Here is a 27500-nt window from a genome sequence, read left to right on the forward strand (position 1 = left end):
CTGAAATACACCCTTTTTTAATGTTTTTGAAAGAAGTTTGCTCGGTTCTGCTCACCAAGGCTGCATTGTATTTTTGATAAAAAATACAGTAAAAACAGTGAAATAATTTGTAATTTAAAATGTAAATGTAATATATAGTAAAGTGGGATTTATTCCTGTGATCAAAGCTGAATGTTCAGCATCATTACTCCAGTCTTCAGTGTCACATGATCCTTCAGAAATCACTCTAATATGAGGATCTGATGTGTTGAAAACAGTCGTGCTGCTTCATATCTTTGTGGAAATTTGATACATTTTATTTTTCAAGATTCTTTGATGAATAGAAAGTTCAAAAGAACTTTGGAAAATAATCATTTGTAACATTATAAATGTCTTCACTGTCACTTTTGATCAATTTAATGCGTCCTTGCTGAAAAAAAGCATTGGTTTCTTTCAAAACAAAAATTAAATGTCATAATAAAATACGATTATGTGTCACATTATGTAGACTAAAGGTGCGGTCACACTATATGTGTGATATTTTACATGACATAAAAAGTTGATTGTCCGTTGTGAAGCGATCGATGAACTGGCGTGACCAGCTTGAGCATGAGTGAAATCCGCATGGGGATTCACGTGACAAGGACCGGATTCGTGCACGAATGTTGTCGGAACGGCAGTAAATGTGACGGCGGCTGAGGAGTGTGTGAATGTAAGACTGACCCGCAGAGCTTCAGTCTGGGAGCCCAGGCCTTTGGTACACATCTCCATCACCGAATACGAACAGAAGGTCACTCGAGCTTTATACTGGCTGACCGCAGAGAGCCACAGAGACGCATTGGTCTCCAGCTCCAGAGGAGGGACCAGAATAGACTGATGGCCTGAGTACACACTGCAAACACAAACATTTACATTACATTAAAGGGACAGTTCACCCAAAAATTAAAATTAGCCCATGATTTACTCACTCTCAAGTCCTCCTAGGTGTAAATGACATTCTTCTTCAGACGAATACAATCAGAGTTATATTAAAAAATGTCCTGGCTCTTCCAAGCTTTATAATGGCAGTGAATGGCTGTTTCTGTTTTGAAGTCCATAAAGTGCATCTATCCATGATAAAAGTGCATCTATCCATGATAAAAGTGCATCTATCCATCATAAAAGTGCATCTATCCATGATACAAGTGCATCTATCCATGATATAAGTGCATCTATCCATGATAAAAGTGCATCTATCCATGATAAAAGGGCATCTATCCATCATAAAAGTGCATCTATCCATGATAAAAGTGCATCTATCCATCATAAAAGTGCATCTATCCATGATAAAAGCGCATCTATCCATCATAAAAGTGCATCTATCCATGATAAAAGCGCATCTATCCATGATAAAAGTGCATCTATCCATCATAAAAGTGCATCTGTCCATCATAAAAGTGCATCTATCCTTGATAAAAGTGCATCTATCCCTGATAAAAGTGCATCTATCCATCATAAAAGTGCATCTATCCATGATAAAAGTGCATCTATCCATGATAAAAGTGCATCTATCCATCATAAAAGTGCATCTATCCATGATAAAAGTGCATCTATCCATCATAAAAGTGCATCTATCCATGATAAAAGTGCATCTATCCATGATAAAAGGGCATCTATCCATCATACAAGTGCATCTATCCATGATAAAAGCGCATCTATCCATCATAAAAGTGCATCTATCCATCATAAAAGTGCATCTGTCCATCATAAAAGTGCATCTATCCATGATAAAAGTGCATCTATCCCTGATAAAAGTGCATCTATCCATCATAAAAGTGCATCTATCCATGATAAAAGCGCATCTATCCATCATAAAAGTGCATCTATCCATGATAAAAGTGCATCTATCCATGATAAAAGTGCATCTATCCATCATAAAAGTGCATCTATCCATGATAAAAGTGCATCTATCCATCATAAAAATGCATCTATCCATGATAAAAGCGCATCTATCCATGATAAAAATGGATAGATGATAAAGATAGATGCACTTTTATCATGGATAGATGCACTTTTATGATGGATAGATGCACTTTTATGATGGATAGATGCACTTTTATGATGGATAGATGCACTTTTATGATGGATAGATGCACTTTTATCATGGATAGATGCACTGTTATGATGGACAGATGCACTTTTATGATGGATAGATGCACTTTTATGATGGATAGATGCACTTTTATGATGGATAGATGCACTTTTATCATGGATAGATGCACTTTTATGATGGATAGATGCACTTTTATGATTGTTAGATGCACTTTCATGATGGATAGATGCACTTTTATGATGGACAGATGCACTTTTATGATGGATAGATGCACTTTTATGATGGATAGATGCACTTTTATCATGGATAGATGCACTTTTATGATGGATAGATGCACTTTTATGATGGATAGATGCACTTTTATGATGGATAGATGCACTTTTATGATGGATAGATGCACTTTTATGATAGATGGATGGACTTTTATGATGGATAGATGCACTTTTATGATGGATAGACGCACTTTTATGATTGTTAGATGCACTTTCATGATGGATAGATGCACTTTTATGATGGATAGATGCACTTTTATGATGGATAGATGCACTTTTATGATGGATAGATGCACTTTTATGATGGATAGATGCACTTTTATGATGGATAGATGCACTTTTATGATGGATAGATGCACTTTTATGATGGATAGATGCACTTTTATGATGGATAGATGCACTTTTCATGATGGATAGATGCACTTTTATGATGGATAGATGCACTTTTATGATGGATAGATGCACTTTTATGATGGATAGATGCACTTTTATGATGGATAGATGCACTTTTATCATGGATAGATGCACTTTTATGATGGATAGATGCACTTTTATGATGGATAGATGCACTTTTATGATGGATAGATGCACTTTTATGATGGATAGATGCACTTTTATGATAGATGGATGGACTTTTATGATGGATAGATGCACTTTTATGATGGATAGACGCACTTTTATGATTGTTAGATGCACTTTCATGATGGATAGATGCACTTTTATGATGGACAGATGCACTTTTATGATGGAATAGATGCACTTTTATGATGGATAGATGCACTTTTATGATGGATAGATGCAGTTTTATGATGGATAGACGCACTTTTATGATTGTTAGATGCACTTTTATGATGGACAGATGCACTTTTATGATGGATAGATGCACTTTTATGATGGACAGATGCACTTTTATGATGGATAGATGCACTTTTATGATGGATAGATGCACTTTTATGATGGATAGATGCACTTTTATCATGGATAGATGCACTTTATGGACTTCAAAACAGAAACAGCCATTCACTGCCATTATAAACCTTGGAAGAGCCCGGACATTTTTTAATATAACTCTGATTGTATTCGTCTGAATGAAGAATGTCATATACACCTAGGAGGACTTGAGGGAGAGTAAATCATAATTTTCATTTTTGGGTGACCTATCCCTTTAACCATGAGTGTACTGGCCTGCCAGCCGAAGCAGGCGTGATGTTGGTCTCTCACCTGCAGAGACACCAGAGGGCGAAGCCCAGGCCGCAGTAGGGGTCCAGGCAGATGGCGATCTGGCGGGACGGGTACAGCTCACACTGCAGCTTGATAGAGCGACACAAGGCACTGGTGGCAGCATGGGACATCTGAGACAAACACATGCTGTTAGAAGTGCCATCCCACATTTACAGATGAAAGTGTTACTGTCCCATAGATGACGATGATGATGATGATGATGATGAAGGGTTAGTCAGATTCACCTTGACCCCAGCCAGGATTCCTGTGGTCGACACACTGAAGTCCAGGTAGGCGAGCATCTCTGGGGTGGGGGGTTTGTAGATCTGGGGAATCCTCTTTCTCGGGAGATCATCTGAAATGGAACCAATAAACCTTATTTAAAGAAGACGTATTATGCTTTTTTTCACTTTCTTTAGTGTGTAATGCTGCTGGTTGATCATTAAAAAGCTCCAGTTCTTCTCTATATCAGTGTCAGTGTTTCTGAACTCCTGAAATGCCTCCATTGTGTCTTGAGTTTCTTCCGGGAACACCTCACAATATTCCTCATTATAATAATTAATACGCAGAATAAAGGGGCGGGGCCTGGTTGAGTTAGTTAGTGGTGTGTTAAACTGGCGGTTATGGTAAGGGGCGGGACATTTCCCAAACACACTCGAAGCGGTCGACCAATCACAACACAAGTCCCCAGCTGACCAATCAGAGCACAGTGTGCTTTTCAGAAGGAGGGGCTTCATAGAGACAGGAACTAATACTTTGTAAAAAGGCATAATATGGGATCTTTAACATTTCTTTTACATACAATGGGAATTATACAATAGTACATTGGTGTAAGTTGATGTCTTTACCTGTGTCCAGTATCAACGGCCACGCTTTCACGTCCACAGCAGCCGCGGCCTCTTTGGATTTCAGTAGTTTCATTATTGCTTGTGTTGTCAGAATACATACAGACTTACTGACCTGTCAATCATATGAGTACAGTTACAGTCACAAGAGAGTGATCAACGATCAGACACTGCTGATATACAGAGGATAGAGCAGCTAAAGGACAAAGTAATGCTTATCAGTCTTATTAAGACTTCATACATATGTAGTCTCCAGTCTGCGTTTGGGTCATTTCACCGCTGTGAGACGCGGAGCCTCGTTTACAGAGCAGTGGACAGGCGGATATGCCTTCCAGAAGACACTTACTGAAGTCTTTATCTACAGTGGTCCCAGAACGTCATTCAATAAATCGCAAAAATGGATTATTGAAAAGCCATTTGATTATTGAAAAGCAAATGGCATTATTTGTTTGCAGAACCAGTTGATATGTTAAATTTAATTTAATAAATGTATTAGGGCTGTCACTTTACGTTCAAAAATCGATTGCACAATCGATCGGACCAACCAACACAAGTATCAAAAACGAAAATAGGGAATCGATTTCTTTTTTTTTTTTTTTTTTTTTTTTTTTACCAAAAATGTGTTTTAGGTGGACAGATCAATACAGCACACAGAACATGTCGGATGTTGGTAAATAACAATGTCTTTTCTGTTCACCAAATGCTTTTTAATATTCGCTATTACTTCAATGCAAGTGAACGAGCGTGCCATTATGTGTTGCGTAGTGACGTGTGTGTGTGTGTGTGTTCAAGTGAGCCAGAAATGCGCAGATTCTGTGCAATACGCTGTATTTAATATATCATGAGGATCACGAGTTGCGTATTTGCGCTAAATCCGCACAGATTTGGCTAACACGAACTTCCCCAGCAAAGTGAGTAAACACAGAAACGCCAGATTGGCTCGTGATTTGACAGCGTTTCCCGCCAAAGTTAGTGTGTATGTTAGTGGAGGCTGTTAATCTCAATCCCTGAATGTTGCGCTCCTGTTTGTCATTGTCAAATCATCAGAACTATTGCTGACTTGTGCGTCTCAAGCGTCCTCTTTACGCTCGTCCTAACGCCTGTTAGGTGTCCGTGGATTTGCCTGTATTTGGTGTTGAAAATGGAAACGTCTTTAGATGGAAAATCGATTTTACAATCGCTTCAATGAACACTTATGTCTCAAAAATCAAACAGGATTTTTTCACAAAAGTGACAGCTCTAAAATGTATTGAAGCGTGACACGAGGGCTTCGCTACACCCCGAGTGACCGGCGTTCAGCGTCACCTCCACGATCATCTTGACGGTGGGCAGGGTCGTGGTTAGGTTCTGCGGGTGTGGAGGCCTGACGGTGACGGGGACGCAGCCGGCGTACAGGCAGCCGTAGAAAGTGGCGATCAGATCAATACCTGCAGAGTAGAGGACAGAGGAATGAAGACCTGAGAGAGGACAGCCTTTATCTGACCTCAGTGTGTGAGTGCCGTCCTCTCTCACCGGGAGGATACACCAGTGCCACATGATCTCCGGTGTTCAGTCGGCCTCGTTCCATCAGCGCCACCGCCACTCGCTCCGCACGCTTGTGCAGCTGCACACATGACGCTGTGTTGGCCACCGTGCCCTGAACACACACACACACACACACGGACACTTATAATCGGATCAAACGGACTGAAAAGCCTTCATGTAAACACCTTAACCGATACAAATGAGCTCGATCCCAATGTAATTTTGATCGGATTGAAAGAGGAGGTTTATTCCTTTTCTAACCCGATCGAGGGAACATGTGAACACTTGATCGGATTGAGAAGCGAAACTGAAAGGACTGTGCATGTGCGATGATGTAGAAATAGTGTAACGACGAATGAGGAACGAGCTGTTGTTCCTGATGAATAAACGAGTGTCCCGTCATCCTATAATCCTCCTTTCCCTGCGTGTGTGAAGCGGAGCAGGACAGCGGCCACCAGTGCCGGCTTCACACTCTCAGCCACACACGACTGGTTTGGGCATTTTTACTGCGTGATCAATATAAGCACAACGGTTCATATTCATAGTCTCCAAATCATGACCAGAGACGGATAAATATTAAGTCTGCTGTTTAAAACAAATAAAGAACCAATAGAGGAGAAGAGTTATGCATAAACAGCGGCAGTATATTCGTGCATGTCAAAAAATCAAAGTGACATAACATAAACGGACAAGGACAAGACCCACCCACTTTTTAAGACCAATGATATCAGACCCACTCACTTTTACCGTCTCTAATTCAGTGCATGTGTCTGTTCGCTTTTCAGAGCGCCGTCAGTCAAATCCACTCCACTTGAGGAACCCTAATAAACTAAACTCCATTTCTGCTGAATCGCTACATTATATTTCTCAACGAGCCGCAACTGACGGAAATAACCGCCCTTGTACCCTTCAGTCAAATATTGCGTTGCAAACATCAATAACAGCTTTAAGTTGTCAATGCTGGCAAATGCCCATGGTATCAGCAGCGGGATGATCCACGGATAGCTGTGCAATTAATGCATAACATGAAGCGGAGTTTAGTTTAGTTTACTCCAGTAACATGTTTCTGGGGGAGGACACACACACTTTTTTTTTTTGCTTCCGAAGCCCATGCATCAACCCGATTACTTTATTTATCGTTCATAAACACTGTGTTCGGATTCATCAATCGGATTGATTTGGTTCCGATTGAACCAAAAGGTGTCCATGTAGACGTGGCAGTGAGTAATATATATATATATATATATCCGAGATGTTAGCGGGCGAGAGATACCTTGGCGTTGAGCAGCAGAAACAGAGGATGGTCTGGAGTGGCCTGAGCTCTCCACTGCAGGACGTCCTGCAGATACAGGAACTACACAACACACACATTCAGACAACAGTGAATCTTAAAAACTACTGCGTATCAATGAGTGCTCTTACATGACATTAAAAAGTGCACTGTAATAATGTCAAGTCAAACGTTTTACTTTAAAGTACATTCGTTAACACTTTACTTGAAGGGGTGTGCATAAGACTGACATAACACCTTCATAATCATGACATGACACATCATGAATATGAAGGAGATTTTATGCATGTTTATAACAACTGTCATTAAGTGTCATTCACTCAATTATGACATTTTTAATGCAAATATGACATTGTTCGAGATGTCTTTGTTATGACAACTTGACATTACTAAGACACCACAACCTGTTATAAATATGTCATAAACATGACATAGCAGATTAATGATCACTTAGCTTTATAGGTTAGCATTACATTAAACTATCATGTGGTTGGTTTTGACATTGGCTGTCATGAGGCATTGTAACATTTTAATGACAAATTAAATGTGTACCACTGTAGTTGAGGTCAAGAAAAACATTCATAACACAGTTATAACGGCCTCATGACAGCCAATGTCAAAACCAACCACACAACAGTTTAATGTAATGCTAACCCATAAAGCTTTCTTAAGTTTGATCATTAATCTGCTATGTCATGTTTATGACATATTTATGACAGGTTATGATGTATTGGTTTATGTCAAGTTGTCATAACAAAGACATCTCAAACAATGTCATATTTGCATTAAAAATGTCATAATTGAGCGAATGACACTTAATGACAGTTGTCATAAACATGCATAAACCCTCATTCATATTCATGACGTGTGTCATGTCAGTCTTATGAACACCCCTTCAAGTAAAGTGTTACCATACATTTCAATCATTATGTAATAATCGTTTGTCATGGTTTAAGAAAGTACACTTATTTTGATGTGTTGAGTAAGCAGAACCTAAAGAACATTACAGTGAACATTAATATACAGTAGTCAACATTTGAAGTGGATCAAAAAAGTTCATTACAGTTGTTCTAAGACAAGAACGGGTATTGTTCAAATGTATATGTATACAAATGTTGACTACTGTATATTAAATGTACTAAATTGTAACTTCATTGTGTAATTACAAATGTATTTAAATACATGACATACAAGTTTAAATAGAAAAAATCCTTAAAGTATATTTGAGTTGATCCTAAATGCTTGTCAGTACAGTAATGTGTACGGTCAGATTAGTCCATGTTAGTTAATGCATGAAATAACAATGAGCAATGCCTTTGTTATTAATCTTTGTTAATGTTAGTGTAAAATACAACATTTCTCTTCGTTGTTGGTGACGCTTCAGGTCAGTGGCATTAACAGATACAACTTTTTAGATTTTAATGATGTATTTATAAATCTTGAATTTAGCATTAACTTATATTAATACATGCTTTAAAAGTATTGATCATTGTTAGTTCATATTAACTTCTTATTGCAAAATATTATCATAATTATGAAATTACATATAAAGATGTTATTAACTTGGTCACAAAAGCATTCTAAACTTTAACTAATTGCATTTAAAATAAATTTAAACTGTATTTTTTTATTTATTATTTCAATTAAGTGAATTAAATCTTCCTGAAAGCAATTTTTTTGAGATATCAACTTCAAATATGAAACATGACTTGTTTAGATTTATGGTTTTGATTTTTTTCCCCACCGTTTTAGAGTAAAACATGTTTTGGAAAATATATATTTTATTTAAAATTTTAAATATTATTGTTGTGCATTTTTCATAACAATACATTTATAAAAGTTCACTTTTTCTACTTCAGCAATAATCTGCCAAGTGTCGTCTTTAAAAAGAGACCAAACTGAAGTCTGTGATCCAAAGCATTAAAGATTTCGGATCGTTTAATTTGGAAATTTCATTTTCAGGTCTATGCTGAAAAAATTAATAAATGGATTATAACTACTGTATAAATATAATTTAGTACCATAAAATCCCATAAAAATAAAAATAAATAATATTATTAAACTAAAATATAGTACATTCATTTAATTGAAATAAAAAAAAAACTGTAATTTTTGAGCGACACGCGAACAGCACCAGAGGGTTAAGCATATTTGAAAGTATATTTTTCCACAATAAATACTGTTTTTAAAGTACTTGTGTGTTCTCAGTGGTTCAGGAGGTTGTAATGTGCTTTACCTGATCATGGTCTTCCAGCTGAGACACGTCTCTCCCACAGGCCTGAGCAATTCTCTTTCCTGCCACCAGGTTTCCCACTATCATGGAAGCAGGACCCACCTCTGAAACCACAGAGACGGCAGGTTAGGGCTGTCCAAACGGCTAAAAAGCTAAATTTTTATTTCTTTCAAAATTCGAATTATTTTTGAATTCTAAAGGCAATGCTTAATGTTAGAGGATAAAGGTACTGTATTGTCTCCTATGCCCACTAGAGGGCGCAAGCGAGCGCAATCAGCAAATATAAACCAAATCAAGCATCGCATCTTTTATTGAAACTAAATGACATTCACTTTTTAAAGTGCATTAACTTTTGAAAATTGTTCTTAAATAAAATATTATTTCCTTAATGTGCATGCAAGGAAAATTAGGTTACAAAAGGGCATAAAACTGTGTTTGTGCATCAGTGACATGAGAACACACACTTCAACACACAGCGTAATGAACAAAAACACAAGACAGCAAACTGCCATTCAGAAGCACTCCACTTCTCCTCACTACATCTACATATTCATATTCATATTCATATTCATGTTCATCAAAAACACCAGACGCTCAGCTTGATCTGAGCGCTTTCTGTTGGCTGTTTCCAGCTGATGAAAACACACACTCACACACACTCAGCTCTGACTGATGTAAAATGGTCAAGTGTGTCGTTGCACGAATTTTGCCTCCAACTGAGAGTGTTTTCGCCAGTATAGCCTTTTCCCGCCATTTTCACATTAGCAACGCAACCCGTGCCGGGCTGCTTCTGGCGGGGCTTGGGCAGGTTGGTGACGCAGGTGTGAGGGCACATGAGCACGTTGCAGGGGTGCACACACACACACACACACACACACACACACACACACACACACACACTCACCCGTGCCGGGCTGCTTCTGGCGGGGCTTGGGCAGGTTGGTGACGCAGGTGTGAGGGCACATGAGCACGTTGCAGGGGTGCAGGGCACACACACACACACACACACACACACTCACCGGTGCCGGGCTGCTTCTGGCGGGGCTTGGGCAGGTTGGTGACGCAGGTGTGAGGGCACATGAGCACGTTGCAGGGGTGCACACACACACACACACACACACACACACACACTCACCGGTGCCGGGCTGCTTCTGGCGGGGCTTGGGCAGGTTGGTGACGCAGGTGTGAGGGCACATGAGCACGTTGCAGGGGTGCACACACACACACACACACACACACACACTCACCGGTGCCGGGCTGCTTCTGGCGGGGCTTGGGCAGGTTGGTGACGCAGGTGTGAGGGCACATGAGCACGTTGCAGGGGTGCAGGGCTCCCTCCAGGAAGCGCTGCTTGCTCTCGGAGATGTGGATGCCGCCCAGGGGAGCTTTGGGGAGTGTGTTCGCCGGGACCAGAGCCAGACAGTACACACCCACCTGATGGATGCTGTCGATGGCCTGAGGGGGACAGAGGGGGGGGTGTGTTGTTTTGCGGACACTACAAGTAAAAACTTTGTACAAACCTATCCGGTCTTTATTCTCATGATTGAATTAACATAATGTGTGTGTGTGTGTGTGTTCACCTGTAGCACTCGGCTCATCCACTGGAAGCTGTCCTCCTCTGAAGCGTCTGGTCTCTGTTCTGCCACCACAACAATGCGCTCATCGTGCAGAACCGAAACAGAGAAAACTGCGATCCTGACAACACAGAATCACATGTCAGCCTGAGCAGAGACACATTCATCTCAACGCAAGAGGGAACTAACTCGCTAATCTGTCATTTTTAAATAACTTTAGCCACAGATTTACGTTTCTCTTGTATATGCTATTTGTTTTGTCATCTCCGGTGTTTTTTTCCCTCATGGGGTGTTTCTGGATAGCAGGATATGTTTGTAGTTGGTTTCAGAAAACATTGCTCGGTAACACTTTACTTGAAGGGGTGTGCATAAGACTGACATGACACCTTCATAATCATGACATGACACGTATTATGAATATGAAGGAGGGTTTATGCATGTTTATGACAACTGTCATTAAGTGTCATTCACTCAGTTAGGACATTTTTAATGCAAATATGACATTGTTCGAGATGTCTTTGTTATGACAACTTGACATTACTAAGACACCACAACCTGTCATAAATATGTCATAAACATGACATAGCAGATTAATTATCAGACTTAAGAAAGCACTTCGCTTTATGGGTTAACATTACATTAAACTGTCAGGTGGTTGGTGATGACATTGGCTGTCATGAGGCATTATAATTGTGTCATGAATATTTTTCGTGACCTCAACTACAGTGGTACACATTGAATTTGTCATTAAAATGTTATAATGCCTCATGACAGCCAATGTCAAAACCAACCACCTGACAGTTTAATGTAATGCTAACCCATAAAGCGAAGTGCTTTCTTAAGTTTGATAATTAATCTGCTATGTCATGTTTATGACATATTTATGACAGGTTGTGGTGTCTTCGTAATGTCAAGGTGTCATAACAAAGACATCTCGAACAATGTCATATTTGCATTAAAAATGTCCTAATTGAGTGAATGACACTTAATGACAGTTGTCATAAACATGCATAAACCTCCTTCATATTCATGACATGTGTCATGTCAGTCTTATGCACACCCCTTCAAGTAAAGTGTTACCCATTGCTGTGCTAAATATCAGGTCAAAGGTTACAGGCAGTGCATTTACCGTCCTCTGTACACAAACTTCATGGGCTCGACGGCCAGCGCGGTGGCCACCACATCATCTGCGTTATGCCTGCGCCCGCTCACCCCCATCAGCCCATCCAGCTTTCCCACCACAAACACCAGATTATCCTGCAACACCACACACATCCCAGTCCTCAAACATCAGCTCTGCATGGGGATTCATAAGACGTGTAAGAGCTCTGTGATGTGAACGCACCGGGCCGATGAAGCCCAGGAGAGACGTGCGTGTGAAGGGCCGGTCGCTGATGGGAGATCCTGATGATGTCACGGGAATGGTCTGGAAGAGAGCAGAACAACAAGTCTTTTCTCAGAAGGCTGAGATTTAATGAAATAAATCTATGCGCCGCATGTTTCAGAGAGAAGCGTGGCGCTGTGTTCGTTTACACGCTCATGATCCAGTGTTATGCTTCACAGTAAACCCTCGGTTTGAGTCAGTCATCTTCACATCCTTGTAATGAGAAGCTCTTCTAAAGGGATAGCTGTGGAACGTTCAATTAGTTAAAATGTATGAGACTGAAAGAAATGTAATTTATTGATGATAAATATACAAACCTGGTTGTGTGATTAAAATTTTTTTTTTTTTAAATTAGTTTATTAGTACTATTACAGAAATCTTAACTTTTGTACCCTTTTATTAGTTAGTTTTAAACTGTGCAAATCAAATCCATGGACATGTTTTATGCATTTCAAATACATAAATCTTAAATATAGGCCTTAATATTTGAGTTTAATCTTACAGTTGTACTGTAAAATCGTCATCATTATTATTATTATTACTTCATTATATTTTTCTTAAATACACAATTTGTCTATTTGTAATTTTACAGTGAAATACTACTACTATTACTACTACTAATAATAATAATTAAGTCATATTGATACATAATTTATCCAAATTGTGCAGCCCTACAAACAAGCACTGCAAACCTGGAGCTTTTTTTAATCACAATTTTATATGCAATTCACCCTTCGCAGGGAGTTTGATTGACAGGCGATCTGACCAATACGCCGAATCCGCCATTTGTCCGACAAAGCAGTCAGGAGGGTTAGTAGATTAACGTCGGTGGACTTGAACTTGAGAAACGGTGTGTATTGAATATACGTGGTTAAAACAACATTCCTTCTGATGTTCATTCATTTTAACTGAGGCTCTAGCGATCTGTCAGACACATTAAACAGCCACAAAATACTATTTATTGTTTAAATTTCTCTAAAAAATGACCCAAATTGAAAGTTGAGACTTTGTTTATATCAAAAGTAAGCTGGTCTGTCTGTCTGTCAGTGTGTTGTCAGTGTCCTCTCTGCTCCGCGATGTATTTTTAGCAACTAAAGGGAGCGGGTCTTTGTGAACAGTTAATTGTTTTGTTTTCTTTTCCAAATCCTTCAGCCCTAACTACCATTATTGACTGAAATTTGTTAAGGCCAACACTAGATGTTTAGAAATCCCTGGAGCCTCCAACACTCACCTCAAAGACATTCTTGGTCATTCCTGGCAGACCATAGTAAGAGATCCCCGTACTGCTGGAGCTCACACAGATCTCTCCCACCTCGTCCATTCGACACAGGTACGGCGTTCCCTCCAGCCGGATCACACACACCAGCGCTGCACACACACACACACACACACACATAAAGCAGTCAGAGGATTCAAAACAGGAGAGCGTTAAGCATAAAGAGACTAGGGGCCCTATCTTGCACTCGGCGCAAATGACTTTGTACACTGACGCATGTATCATTCCTATTTTGCACCCGCGCAAAGCGGACTTTTCCCTCCACAGACGCACGTCGGTTAACTAAGAAATACAGTTGCGCTCCCCGGGGCGGTTCAGCGCAAAGAGGAGGCGTGTTCCGGCGCAAACTTTCCCTAGTGCTATTTTGCTGTTCTATAAAACAATTGCGCCACTGACCAGAAAAAAACTAGTCTAAAGTCAGTGGCGCGTTGCGCGTTGTTCATAATGCTATTTTAAGGGCGCATGCTTGGCCATAATCAATGTAGCGTGTGCACAACGCGCATACACTTTGATTCTCTCATCTAAGCAGCAGTTTTCATTTTTGCAAATCATACATTATTACGATAGATAGATAGATAGATAGATAGATAGATAGATAGATAGATAGATAGATAGATAGATAGATAGATAGATAGATAGACAATTTATTATAAAAGCATGTAGCTTACACATTTACCCAAATTATCATACGCCTGTTAAACAGAAGTTAATTTGGGTGGGTTTCTCCATCCCCAATGTCACTTCTCTGTGTTTTACGGCCCTGACGAGAACGTTGCTCTCCTCGGCTGTGAACCGCTCCTGGCGCGCGCCTGGCAAATCCGCCGTTATAATAGGAATCCGCTTTAGAACAAGCGCGCCTGCTCTTAAAGGGAATGTGAGATGACGCTCTGATTGGTTTATTTCACGTTACGCCCAAACCACACCTATTAATAATGAAGCTACTTCAGACCAACCCCTTTTAGATTTGCGCCAGGCGCAAGAGGCATTTATCCCGCCGGGAAAAGAGCAACAGCGCCGGGATCCGCCCACAAAGTTACTTGCGCTTTACGCTTTGACACTTGCGTTTCAGATCGTTAAAATAGGGCCGAATATCATCTACATCCACTCAAAGCTCCATCACTCTATTCAAATCTGACTATCAGTCTATGGATCAGCGGCTACGTTCACATGCAACCAAATAATACGTTAGTAATCGGATTGACGGCTCAAACGGACTGAAAAGCCTTCATGTAAACACCTTAACCCTCTGGGGTCTGAGGTGTTTTCGGGGTCCTTGAGATGTTTTGGCATGCTCTGACATTTCTGCTTTTTTCAGTTGCTTATAAACATATTAATGGCACAGGTGTAATTACACTCTATATAGCACACAGAGGGCTACCATAATATGTGAGCAACATGTATGTACATGTTTGTATTTTTGAGAGAATATTGTTTATGCGTGGTTATTGAAAAAACTAAAAAATAAAGTTTCTAATATAAGGCCACAAATAACATACTAAATATCTGTCCACAAGACTTTTGACAAGTGGATGTTGTTGCCTAGAGTTTTTGCTTCAAATTGATCTGAAAATCATTCTGCCTAATCATTCACATAAAACAATAGATTGTTTTAAATTGTGAAAAACATTTTTTGTTTGCAAAGGCAATATGCAGATGGGCGGATCGGCCCAACCCCCTCATGAATAATTAGGCAGTTCTCACCTAAGCAGACTGCATACTAATGAGCCTTTCATTCAGGGGTGTCACACAAGAAAGAATGCAAGGACAATATATATATATAAATAAATAAATATTTATACACACACACACACACACACACACACATATATATATATACAAACAATCAAAATATAAATGAAAGCCAAAAGCACATTTTTAGTCACCTTTTAGCCATCCACATACCATTTTTAGCCATCCACCACGGTAAAAATAAACCAGTCACATTTCAAAGTCGTTCGCGAAATGACCGCCAGGTGGCGCAAAGGGACATTTAGCAAAACGTAAGCGGGGCTAATGTCTGTAGCCTAAGGATGAAATACTACAAGTTATGGTAATTTCCAAATAAGCCTACAACAAACATTTATAGCCTACTCCGTAATTGTTGGTCATACAGATAAGATATAATCTTTTAAAACTGTAAAAGGCTAAAGTATAGGCCACACTCACAGGCTAAAGACAAAACGTTTTCTCGCTCATGTGAGAAACAAACGTTCTGGTATTTCTCAGTGAGAAAATTCATAGCCGAGCGGTAGAACTTATGGTTCATCATCAAGATGACGCGGGTTCAAATCCCGCACAAGCCTGGTCTGTTGTAAGTTTTATATTTATTTAGATTTGTCTAGCTCTAAAACTCTGTTACACCATACAGTTTTTTTGCTTATATAAATAAAATACAATTATCATGCATTTCCATTTTACACACAAAATAGTACCCAACAGAACGACTTTGCATCTGTATAATAATAGGCTACCAATCGTAATTTCAAAAGCAGTTCTGTAATAAATAAATTATATATAGCCTATATATACTATATATTTTTTTTTTTCAGGGCTGCCAACTCTCACGCACTGAGCGTGAGACTCACGCAATTGACCCAAATCTCACGCTCTCACGCCACACCCCCGATTTCTCACGCTGTAGTGTCAACCCGGTCGGTCAAATTCCTAAAAGATATAGTTTATCTATAGATCTACCTGTTGAGCCACTCGTGATCGACTAGTTATACCGCAAATTAGTTAAAATATCCCGTAATCTATCTAGAGCGAGCGTGCATGCAAGACAGATATTGTGCTCCAAACCGTGCGCGCGCATGGCAGAGAGGTCTGTTCCCTACAACCTAGAGTTTTAAAAAACATGGTTTTAAGTAAAGTGTGATTTGCCAGGGGGGATTGGGATTTCCTTCTGGTCTAAACATCCCTGCTTCTGCTGAATTATTTTAATCCCCACACCCCTCCCTCCACAGCTAATCAATGCTATAGGCTACTTCACCAATATCAAATATAAAATAGAGATATGCAACAGGCACGTTTAAACGACAAACAATAAAATCAAAACCAGCGTTTCAGTTGTTCATTAGTTCCAGTGGCCTGAATGCATGCACGGCTTTTCAAAATTTCACAAAGCGTGTTGATGAGATTATTTTGAATGAAATATTGAAGTTTATAATTAGGGTGTTTTGGCACACCACGCCGAGTGGCCCTATGCATTTTTCTAAAGTCGGGTTTTATTCTGGCATGGCGAGTTAGTGTTCGACAAACGCGGCGGCGCATTCATTTAGATTAATTTATTTTTCTCATTATTACAGCTAAAATAACTTAATAGGCGACTCCGTAATTTTTTGGTCATACAGATAAGAGTAGAGTAGCTTACATCGTTCAAAACTGTAAACTTGTATTCATATTAGGCTAAGTTAGCCTGGCTAACGAAAAAACAGTATCTGTCCTCTCTGTCTCCGGGAACTGCCCGTCACAAAAATGAACCGAAAGCCACTTCAGCTCAGTCACGATAAGAAATCGGCGATGTCTAAAGCCTTTAAATGTCTAAATATTTAGGCTAATAAATGTTATCTGATTATGTAGGCTAATCCTTATGAAAACGAGAGGTACAGAGGATCTACTCAAACATGTAGGCTAATGGAAGCGCTTCCCAATGAGAAAATGACAAGACAAGGGTGAAAATCTCGCCCTTATTAAATGTAGGCTAAATCGCCCTGAATTAAAATGTAAAAACAGATCAAATAATGTATTTGTCGAAATGTTGCGATATTGTTTCATTTAAGTTCATAATTATTCTATAAATGTTATTTAATTTAGCAGCATTACCACGAAGCACCGTGTTTCGATATTTATTTGAATAATACAAAATAAAATAAAAACTTAATTCACAAATTGCATGCCTGGTTGTAAGGATCCAAAGATCCCTGTAGACTTTAATATTGATTTGAACATTTTGTTCATGACAACAAATTAACATGCGTTTTTTCAGATTATATTTAGTTTTGCTTGGAAAAAGCTGGCCCAAACCAGTTTTATTTCATCAATTATTGAAATAATGAAATATTTAGTAATAAACTTTTATGACAGAAATATCACTAGGCTACATGTAACTTAAATCATTTAATTCCTTCATTATCAACACTGTCTAGAATAGCGATTTAAGTGTGAATTGCGACTTCTCTTTGTGTTAAGTACAGCCTCAGACTCCGATAGCCTGTGGGGGGTTGGAGGGACATTGCTGGACAAAGGTGTTAATGTTCCTCTTTCATATGGAGAGTGTCGGATAGCCAGCCTGATGAGCAGGCAAAATTATTGTAAGGATAAATCTGTGTCCAAATGTAGGCCCCATATCTTATTAAATTATAAATATTGTAGTTTATTTATTGTAGCCTATTTAAAGTTTTTTTCACACAAAATTTCAATTGAAGTTATTGTAAGGTGAATTCAACAAGGCATGCTGTGTCTTTGAAGCAACAATTAAAGGCTAAATAATTTTTTCGTGATTTGTATGGCTGACACGCAGCGACATACAGTATTATCAGCTGTATGATGTGTTTTTACCCTGAAATGATTAATTTCGAGAGAGACGCGGCGCGTGCAGCGAGGGGGACTAAATAAACTTGTTAAAAAGAGATCCAGCGCGAGAGAGGCAAAGAGAAACGCATGTTTTTAATTTAATTATGTTTCTTTGGACAATTTTCGTTTTGTACTGTTTTAATTGTTTAATTTAGCTGTAATTTCTTTGGCAATACAAATTTAAAATGTCGCAAGAATAAGATTAGCCTAGTGTTTCTTATTTTGCATTGCAAAAGAAATAAACTCTAAACCCAATGCAACCCTGTTTTAAATAAAAAAAAACTGTCCCGGCACTTTATTTAAACCTTGAAATGAATGTTCGAACTTGGTTTCAAACTTAAGTAATTTTAGTGTTCTTTTACATTACACAATAATTTAGCAGACTAAAGACGAGCTTCTTCATTTTCATTTTCTGATGCAATCGGCTGACAATCTTCCTTCATCAGTTTGTGTCGTTTGTGCAGCGGCTGCGGTTATACAGGAATGTAGCAAATTTATGTTGTAATGATAATTAAACAAAACTATTGACTTTAAATAAGTAAACAGTTATAAACAGTTACCTATTTAAGCATCAAGGTGGTAAAATATAAACGCTGTAGGCCAACATCGGTTAACAACATGTATGCTACATTGAGATTCGGTCTCGGGTCGAATGAAGCTCCTAAGCTTGTGTTGTTGCGTTGATCACTGAGCTACAGTCTGTACGCTGTTAAAGTTGTAAAGCCTCATTGATGTAGCCTTGATGTTGAAATGTTTTCATTATTTATTCAATTACATTTCAGTAGCCTAATTTCAGTATTGTGATTATGAATTATTTTAACTACGTTTCACTTGTTGAATTCATCTGCTACCAGCTTTCAATCGCTCTGAATCAGCGCGGTGCGGCAGCAGATTACGCATTAGAGAGAATAAACCGGAATAAACGAACACTTTTCAGAGTCTATGATTGTAGCGCCTCTTAGCGGTAATTGGCAGCAAATACACCACACATTTTACCGCCGCGGTGGAACGGCTGATGTGGGCATTGTCATGGCTTGCCTCGACATTTGCGTTTGAATAGCGCGCGTCCTCCGTGGGCGTGTCAGATTAACGCGTAATGAAGTGTAATGAGCTGGGAAAAAAATACTGACAGCACTCTCTTTTCATACAGATTGCATAAACTGAGAATATTTGTTTTTTATATAAATTACTTCATTTAAAAGAAGAGAATTCAAGCTTCATAAAGAAAAATCTCTCGTGCCTGTGTGACAAGTAATCGCGGAGTTACAGTTAATCTTAGGACGCGTTTCAGAATGGACTGCACTGACAGACAGAACGCTGAACTCGCATCATGTTTGTTTTTCTTTATTTGGTGAAAAGCACAACACTTTGTTTTTATTGTGAGTATCCACAAAAAAAATAGAAACTAAACAGGATCTAATGATGTATCACACTTATATGTAAGATCAAAATCAACCGAGTATTTTGAGTCTCTTTTGCACTGATAAGAAAAAAAGCGAGACGCGATAGCCGACCCCAGGGGGTTAACCGATACAAATGAGCTCGATCCCAAAGTAATTTTGATCGGATTGAAAGAGGAGGTTTATTCCTTTTCTAACCCGATCGAGGGAACATGTGAACACTTGATCGGATTGAGAAGCGAAACTGAAAGGACTGCGCATGTGCGATGATGTAGAAATAGCGTAACGAAGAATGAGGAACGAGCTGTTGTTCCTGTTGAATAAACGAGTGTCCCGTCATCCTATAATCCTCCTTTCCCTGCGTGTGTGAAGTGGAGCAGGACAGCGGCCACCAGTGCCGGCTTCACACTCTCAGCCACACACGACTGGTTTGGGCATTTTTACTGCGTGATCAATATAAGCACAACGGTTCATATTCATAGTCTCCAAATTATTATTATTAATATTATTATTATTATTAAACACAGCCAGTGAGAGTGAAGAGAGTCGCACCTCCAGGCATGACCTGTCCTACATCTTGCACAGTGAGAACGGAGAGCTTCTCCTCGGTGTCGACCCGGATCACGCCGTAACTCAGACCGCTCATGGACAACACCGCTTTACCCGGGGGAGGAACGCCCATCTCCGGAGGCCTGAACACACACACACACACACACACACACCCGGAGCTGGCTTTGTTATGCACACCTGAGCATTCTGCCATATGCAAATTCAATGTTAGGCGGAAACAAGCTTCAACAGTGATATGTTGGTGTTGTTTATTAGCTGTAATGTGTTGTATATTAGCTGTAATGTGTTGTATATTAGCTGTAATGTGTTAGTGTTTATTAGCTGTGATGTGTTGTATATTAGCTGTAATGTGTTGGTGTTTATTAGCTGTAATCTGTTGTTTATTAGCTGTAATGTGTTAGTGTTTATTAGCTGTAATGTGTTGGTGTTCATTAGCTGTGATGTGTTGGTGTTTATCAGCTGTAATGTGTTGGTGTTCATTAGCTGTGATGTGTTGGTGTTTATTGGCTGTAATGTGTTGGTGTTCATTAGCTGTAATGTGTTGGTGTTCATTAGCTGTAATGTGTTGGTGTTTATTAGCTGTAATGTGTTGGTGTTTATTAGCTGTAATGTGTTGGTGTTTATTGGCTGTAATGTGTTGGTGTTTATTGGCTGTAATGTGTTGGTGTTCATTAGCTGTAATGTGTTGGTGTTTATTGGCTGTAATGTGTTGGTGTTTATTGGCTGTAATGTGTTGGTGTTTATTGGCTGTAATGTGTTGGTGTTTATCAGCTGTGATGTGTTGTATATTAGCTGTGATGTGTTGGTGTTTATTAGCTGTAATGTGTTGGTGTTTATTGGCTGTAATGTGTTGGTGTTTATTGGCTGTAATGTGTTGGTGTTGTTTATTAGCTGTAATGTGTTGTATATTAGCTGTAATGTGTTGGTGTTTATTAGCTGTAATGTGTTGTATATTAGCTGTAATGTGTTGTATATTAGCTGTAATGTGTTGGTGTTTATTAGCTGTAATGTGTTGGTGTTTATCAGCTGTGATGTGTTGGTGTTTATCAGCTGTGATGTGTTGGTGTTTATTAGCTGTAATGTGTTGGTGTTTATTAGCTGTAATGTGTTGGTGTTTATTAGCTGTAATGTGTTGGTGTTTATTAGCTGTAATGTGTTGTATATTAGCTGTAATGTGTTAGTGTTTATTAGCTGTAATGTGTTGGTGTTTATTAGCTGTGATGTGTTGCATATAAGCTGTGATGTGTTGGTGTTTATTAGCTGTGGTGTGTTGGTGTTTATTAGCTGTAATGTGTTGGTGTTTATTAGCTGTGATGTGTTGTATATTAGCTGTGATGTGTTGGTGTTTATTAGCTGTGATGTGTTGGTGTTTATTAGCTGTAATGTGTTGGTGTTTATTAGCTGTGATGTGTTGTATATTAGCTGTGATGTGTTGTATATTAGCTGTGATGTGTTGGTGTTTATTAGCTGTGGTGTGTTGTATATTAGCTGTGATGTGTTGGTGTTTATTAGCTGTAATGTGTTGGTGTTTATTAGCTGTGGTATGTTGTATATTAGCTGTGATGTGTTGTATATTAGCTGTGATGTGTTGTATATTAGCTGTAATGTGTTGGTGTTTATTAGCTGTAATGTGTTGGTTTTTATTAGCTGTAATGTGTTGGTGTTTATTAGCTTTATTAGCTGTGATGTGTTGTATATTAGCTGTAATGTGTTGGTGTTTATTAGCTGTAAGGTGTTGGTGTTTATTAGCTGTAATGTGTTGGTGTTTATTAGCTGTAATGTGTTGGTGTTTATCAGCTGTGATGTGTTGGTGTTTATTAGCTGTGATGTGTTGGTGTTTATGAGCTGTGATGTGTTGGTGTTTATTAGCTGTAATGTGTTGGTGTTTATTAGCTGTGATGTGTTGTATATTAGCTGTGATGTGTTGTATATTAGCTGTAATGTGTTGGTGTTTATTAGCTGTAATGTGTTGGTTTTTATTAGCTGTAATGTGTTGGTGTTTATTAGCTTTATTAGCTGTGATGTGTTGTATATTAGCTGTAATGTGTTGGTGTTTATTAGCTGTAAGGTGTTGGTGTTTATTAGCTGTAATGTGTTGTATATTAGCTGTGATGTGTTGTATATTAGCTGTAATGTGTTGGTGTTTATTAGCTGTAATGTGTTGGTTTTTATTAGCTGTAATGTGTTGGTGTTTATTAGCTTTATTAGCTGTGATGTGTTGTATATTAGCTGTAATGTGTTGGTGTTTATTAGCTGTAAGGTGTTGGTGTTTATTAGCTGTAATGTGTTGGTGTTTATTAGCTGTAATGTGTTGGTGTTTATCAGCTGTGATGTGTTGGTGTTTATTAGCTGTGATGTGTTTGTGTTTATTAGCTGTAATGTGTTGGTGTTTATTAGCTGTAATGTGTTGGTGTTTATTAGCTGTGATGTGTTGTATATTAGCTGTGATGTGTTGTATATTAGCTGTAATGTGTTGGTGTTTATTAGCTGTAATGTGTTGGTTTTTATTAGCTGTAATGTGTTGGTGTTTATTAGCTTTATTAGCTGTGATGTGTTGTATATTAGCTGTAATGTGTTGGTGTTTATTAGCTGTAAGGTGTTGGTGTTTATTAGCTGTAATGTGTTGGTGTTTATTAGCTGTAATGTGTTGGTGTTTATCAGCTGTGATGTGTTGGTGTTTATTAGCTGTGATGTGTTTGTGTTTATTAGCTGTAATGTGTTGGTGTTTATTAGCTGTAATGTGTTGGTGTTTATTAGCTGTAATGTGTTGGTGTTTATTAGCTGTAATGTGTTGGTGTTCATTAGCTGTAATGTGTTGGTGTTTATTGGCTGTAATGTGTTGGTGTTCATTAGCTGTAATGTGTTGGTGTTTATTGGCTGTAATGTGTTGGTGTTCATTAGCTGTAATGTGTTGGTGTTTATTAGCTGTAATGTGTTGGTGTTTATTGGCTGTAATGTGTTGGTGTTCATTAGCTGTAATGTGTTGGTGTTTATTAGCTGTAATGTGTTGGTGTTTATTGGCTGTAATGTGTTGGTGTTCATTAGCTGTAATGTGTTGGTGTTTATTAGCTGTAATGTGTTGGTGTTTATTAGCTGTAATGTGTGTAATGTGTTGGTGTTCATTAGCTGTAATGTGTTGGTGTTTATTAGCTGTAATGTGTTGGTGTTCATTAGCTGTAATGTGTTGGTGTTTATTAGCTGTAATGTGTTGGTGTTTATTAGCTGTAATGTGTTGGTGTTTATTAGCTGTAATGTGTTGGTGTTCATTAGCTGTAATGTGTTGGTGTTTATTAGCTGTAATGTGTTGGTGTTTATTAGTGTTGGTGTTTATTCGCTGTGATGTGTTGGTGTTTATTCGCTGTGATGTGTTGGTGTTTATTAGCTGTAATGTGTTGGTGTTCATTAGCTGTAATGTGTTGGTGTTTATTAGCTGTAATGTGTTGGTGTTCATTAGCTGTAATGTGTTGGTGTTCATTAGCTGTAATGTGTTGGTGTTTATTAGCTGTAATGTGTTGGTGTTTATTAGCTGTAATGTGTTGGTGTTTATTAGTGTTGGTGTTTATTAGCTGTGATGTGTTGGTGTTTATTAGCTGTGATGTGTTGGTGTTTATTAGCTGTAATGTGTTGGTGTTTATTAGCTGTAATGTGTTGGTGTTTATTAGCTGTAATGTGTTGGTGTTCATTAGCTGTGATGTGTTGTTTATTAGCTGTAATGTGTTGGTGTTCATTAGCTGTAATGTGTTGTATATTGGCTGTAATGGAGCCAGTGTTGTATATCAGCTGTAATGTGGCCAGTGTTGTATATCAGCTGTAATGTGGCCAGTGTTGTATATCAGCTGTGTTGTGGCCAGTGTTGTATATCAGCTGTGTTGTGGCCAGTGTTGTATATCAGCTGTGTTGTGGCCAGTGTTGTATATCAGCTGTAATGTGGCCAGTGTTGTATATCAGCTGTGTTGTGGCCAGTGTTGTATATCAGCTGTAATGTGGCCAGTGTTGTATATCAGCTGTGTTGTGGCCAGTGTTGTACATCAGCTGTAATGTGGCCAGTGTTGTATATCAGCTGTGTTGTGGCCAGTGTTGTACATCAGCTGTAATGTGGCCAGTGTTGTATATCAGCTGTGTTGTGGCCAGTGTTGTATATCAGCTGTAATGTGGCCAGTGTTGTATATCAGCTGTAATGTGGCCAGTGTTGTATATCAGCTGTGTTGTGGCCAGTGTTGTATATCAGCTGTAATGTGGCCAGTGTTGTATATCAGCTGTAATGTGGCCAGTGTTGTATATCAGCTGTAATGTGGCCAGTGTTGTATATCAGCTGTGTTGTGGCCAGTGTTGTATATCAGCTGTAATGTGGCCAGTGTTGTATATCAGCTGTAATGTGGCCAGTGTTGTACATCAGCTGTGTTGTGGCCAGTGTTGTATATCAGCTGTAATGTGGCCAGTGTTGTATATCAGCTGTAATGTGGCCAGTGTTGTATATCAGCTGTGTTGTGGCCAGTGTTGTATATCAGCTGTAATGTGGCCAGTGTTGTATATCAGCTGTAATGTGGCCAGTGTTGTATATCAGCTGTGTTGTGGCCAGTGTTGTATATCAGCTGTAATGTGGCCAGTGTTGTATATCAGCTGTGTTGTGGCCAGTGTTGTATATCAGCTGTGATGTGGCCAGTGTACCTGCGGAGGGCGACGGTCATGGCCTCGGAGGAGCTCGCACACGGGCAGATCGCCTCGGGACGCAGTCCACGGGCCTGGAAGACGTTCAGGAAGGCGTCGCAAGACGAAATAGACCCTGCGTTTCGACACACACAGTGAAGTTAGCCGACCCGGCGACAGTCCAGCATGAGTTTCACTCTGAGGACGTGCAAGCGTTCACTCACAGGGATTGGCTCCGTCAGCCACGATGAGCATCCGGAGGGAACTGAGACTGATGTCTCTCTGATCCCGCTGGGCTAACAGTGACCAGTGCATGTCCCGGGACTTCACCACTGCTACACGCGCTGGGTGAAGAGTCAACATATACTGTCAACACTCACACAGCATTCACTCACATGGTCTAAATAGACAGTTGTGCTCATGGATGCTGACTGGACAGCAATTCAGCTGCTAAAATATAAAATATAATAACAGCTGTGGTGAGAAATAGGTGTTTACTGTCTGGATACAGTGTATATACCAACTAGTAAACTTAAAATTACATGTGCAAAATCTACAGCAATCCTGTTTTCCTTCACTTCACAATGTTCTGTTTTCATCTAATCTAAATTTATCCTAGTAAAAATGTTATAAGTATTTATTTATTTTTTTGCAGTGAAAATTTCACACACACCTTTTTCTGTAGTTACATCATTACACCAGTAGGTGGAACAGTGAGTCTTTTTAAATATTGTGAATAAATCCTCATGATTCAGATAATATGGAGAAATAATCTGAAGAAATATACAGTACTGTCCAAAAATCCTTAGTTTCTTATGCGTATTGGATTTAGTTAAACCAAAATTTCTCCTTCAACATTTCTCACATTTTCACAATTTATTTGCTATAGTTTAGAATATGGTAATAAAATATGAGCAGAACTCAGAGTTCTCAGTGGATATTTCACTGGTTTTGTCCGTCCTTCTGTTAGACTCTCACACATGAATTATGTTGAATATCTGGCAGATGTTAAATTTAACTACACAATTAGATAATACCAGTTTAGCTCCACCAGTGACCAAGCAATGCTTCATGTTGTTCAGTCTGTGTGTAAAAAGCTCCATTAGTCATTAAAGAAAACACACTTCAGCAAAACATGATCAGCTCAAAGTGTCCGAGTCATTTTTGGTCCCAAATTGCTATAAATGTTACTGGTAGTCACTGTATGAAGAATATTTGGGTATAATATGTCACAGTTTACTTTATTTTGCTCTCCTCACTTACAGAAATTCAAAAATTATATCTGGTGTCTGAATCATTTATGGTTTGACTGTATTTGATCAAAAATACATTAAACAAGTAATAGTGTGTTTTCTATGCTAAACGCTTATTTTCTATGTTAATATGTTTTCTAATATTATTTATTCCTGTGATGGAAAAGCATTTATTTGAATTTTTGGTAACATTATAAAAGTCTTTACTGTCGATACAAGTTTAGTCATTTCAAGATACCAATTCCTAAATAAAGTTTTACATCAGTTCAGCAACTATACCATCTGGTTCTTCCATGTGTAAGTGGCCATAGCTCAGAGTTAAAAGCCCATGACACACACACACACACACACACTCACCTTTATAGGTGTGGACTTTCTGTATCCAGGAGAGAGGGTTGACCTTCATCAGAGAGTATGGGATGCTGATCACGTGCAGTCGGTTCATCACACTCTGAACACACACACACACACACATCACCACGACAGCCGTTGCCAAGGACACCGGATGGGAAAGCAAGAGACAGCTGGATGAGTGTGAGGGTATCGAACTCCTTAAGCATGTGTGTGTGTGTTTGTGTGTGTGTGTGTCACCAGATGTCGATCGCACTAGTGTGTGTGTTTCTGAGGACTCACCGTGAGCACCCCGTGCCACAGACCAGCGTCTCGTTTGAAGTCCAGCACGTTTGTTATAATCTCGCCTGTACACGTGAGTAAAAATCACAGGAAACATGATATATGATGTAAAATATATATGTATTGCAAAAAGCAAGAAATACTGTGGTCTACGTGACAGCAGCAAGTAAAACATCATAAATCATATCTCAACTTTTAAATAATCTTTCATTGTGTGGATCTTAATTACCCCTGATAACAGTTACATGTGTAATCAAACACAGTTTAAGAGATATAGAGGCAGAGCACAGGACAGCAGTGTGTGTTTACTGTGTGTGTGGAGTGTGTTAGGGGTTTCTGAGAAGTTATTTAGAGAGAGAAGTGGGACACCTAGACCTGCAGTGCCGGTCTCAGAAGAGCCGGTGTGTGTGTGTGTGTGTGTGTGTGTGTGTGTGTGTGTGTGTGTGTGTGTGTGTGTGTGTGTCGCACACACTCACCCTCTGTGTATCCACAGGCCTGTGTGAGCGCATGGCAGTGAGCCAACATCGCAGCGTGAGACACGGTGATGCCCATAGTGCTGCCCTCCTTACTGCTCTTATACTGTGTGGAGGAAGATTATATATTACTGACAGACAGAAGATAGATAGATAGATAGATAGATAGATAGATAGATAGATAGATAGATAGATAGATAGATAGATAGATAGATAGATAGATAGATAGATAGATAGATAGATAGAGTGTGTGAGTGAGTG

At 39.0% G+C, this 27500-nt stretch overlaps 1 protein-coding gene across 1 annotated transcript in view; it reads right to left on the reverse strand.

Annotated features, from left to right (window-relative positions):
- The window catches only part of dip2a (disco-interacting protein 2 homolog A), a 98521-nt gene that overhangs the window by 12729 nt on the left and 58292 nt on the right, over positions 1–27500 (reverse strand). Inside the window, exons 10-28 of the mRNA XM_056268442.1 lie at positions 27243–27345; positions 26767–26831; positions 26491–26584; positions 25105–25224; positions 24902–25016; positions 20216–20355; positions 13647–13783; positions 12377–12457; positions 12161–12288; positions 11038–11152; positions 10705–10912; positions 9461–9561; positions 7207–7287; positions 5922–6045; positions 5715–5836; positions 4413–4524; positions 3810–3919; positions 3565–3695; positions 703–871 (exon numbers count right to left, since the gene is read on the reverse strand). Coding sequence (XP_056124417.1) covers positions 703–871; positions 3565–3695; positions 3810–3919; positions 4413–4524; positions 5715–5836; positions 5922–6045; positions 7207–7287; positions 9461–9561; positions 10705–10912; positions 11038–11152; positions 12161–12288; positions 12377–12457; positions 13647–13783; positions 20216–20355; positions 24902–25016; positions 25105–25224; positions 26491–26584; positions 26767–26831; positions 27243–27345 — 2256 coding nt within the window. The remainder of the gene's footprint in view (positions 1–702; positions 872–3564; positions 3696–3809; positions 3920–4412; positions 4525–5714; positions 5837–5921; positions 6046–7206; positions 7288–9460; positions 9562–10704; positions 10913–11037; positions 11153–12160; positions 12289–12376; positions 12458–13646; positions 13784–20215; positions 20356–24901; positions 25017–25104; positions 25225–26490; positions 26585–26766; positions 26832–27242; positions 27346–27500) is intronic.

Source organism: Rhinichthys klamathensis, unplaced genomic scaffold (genome assembly GCF_029890125.1).
Source record: "Rhinichthys klamathensis goyatoka isolate OS25496 unplaced genomic scaffold, OSU_Roscu_1.1 h1tg000272l_1, whole genome shotgun sequence".
In the NCBI taxonomy this organism is placed as follows: domain Eukaryota; kingdom Metazoa; phylum Chordata; class Actinopteri; order Cypriniformes; family Leuciscidae; genus Rhinichthys; species Rhinichthys klamathensis.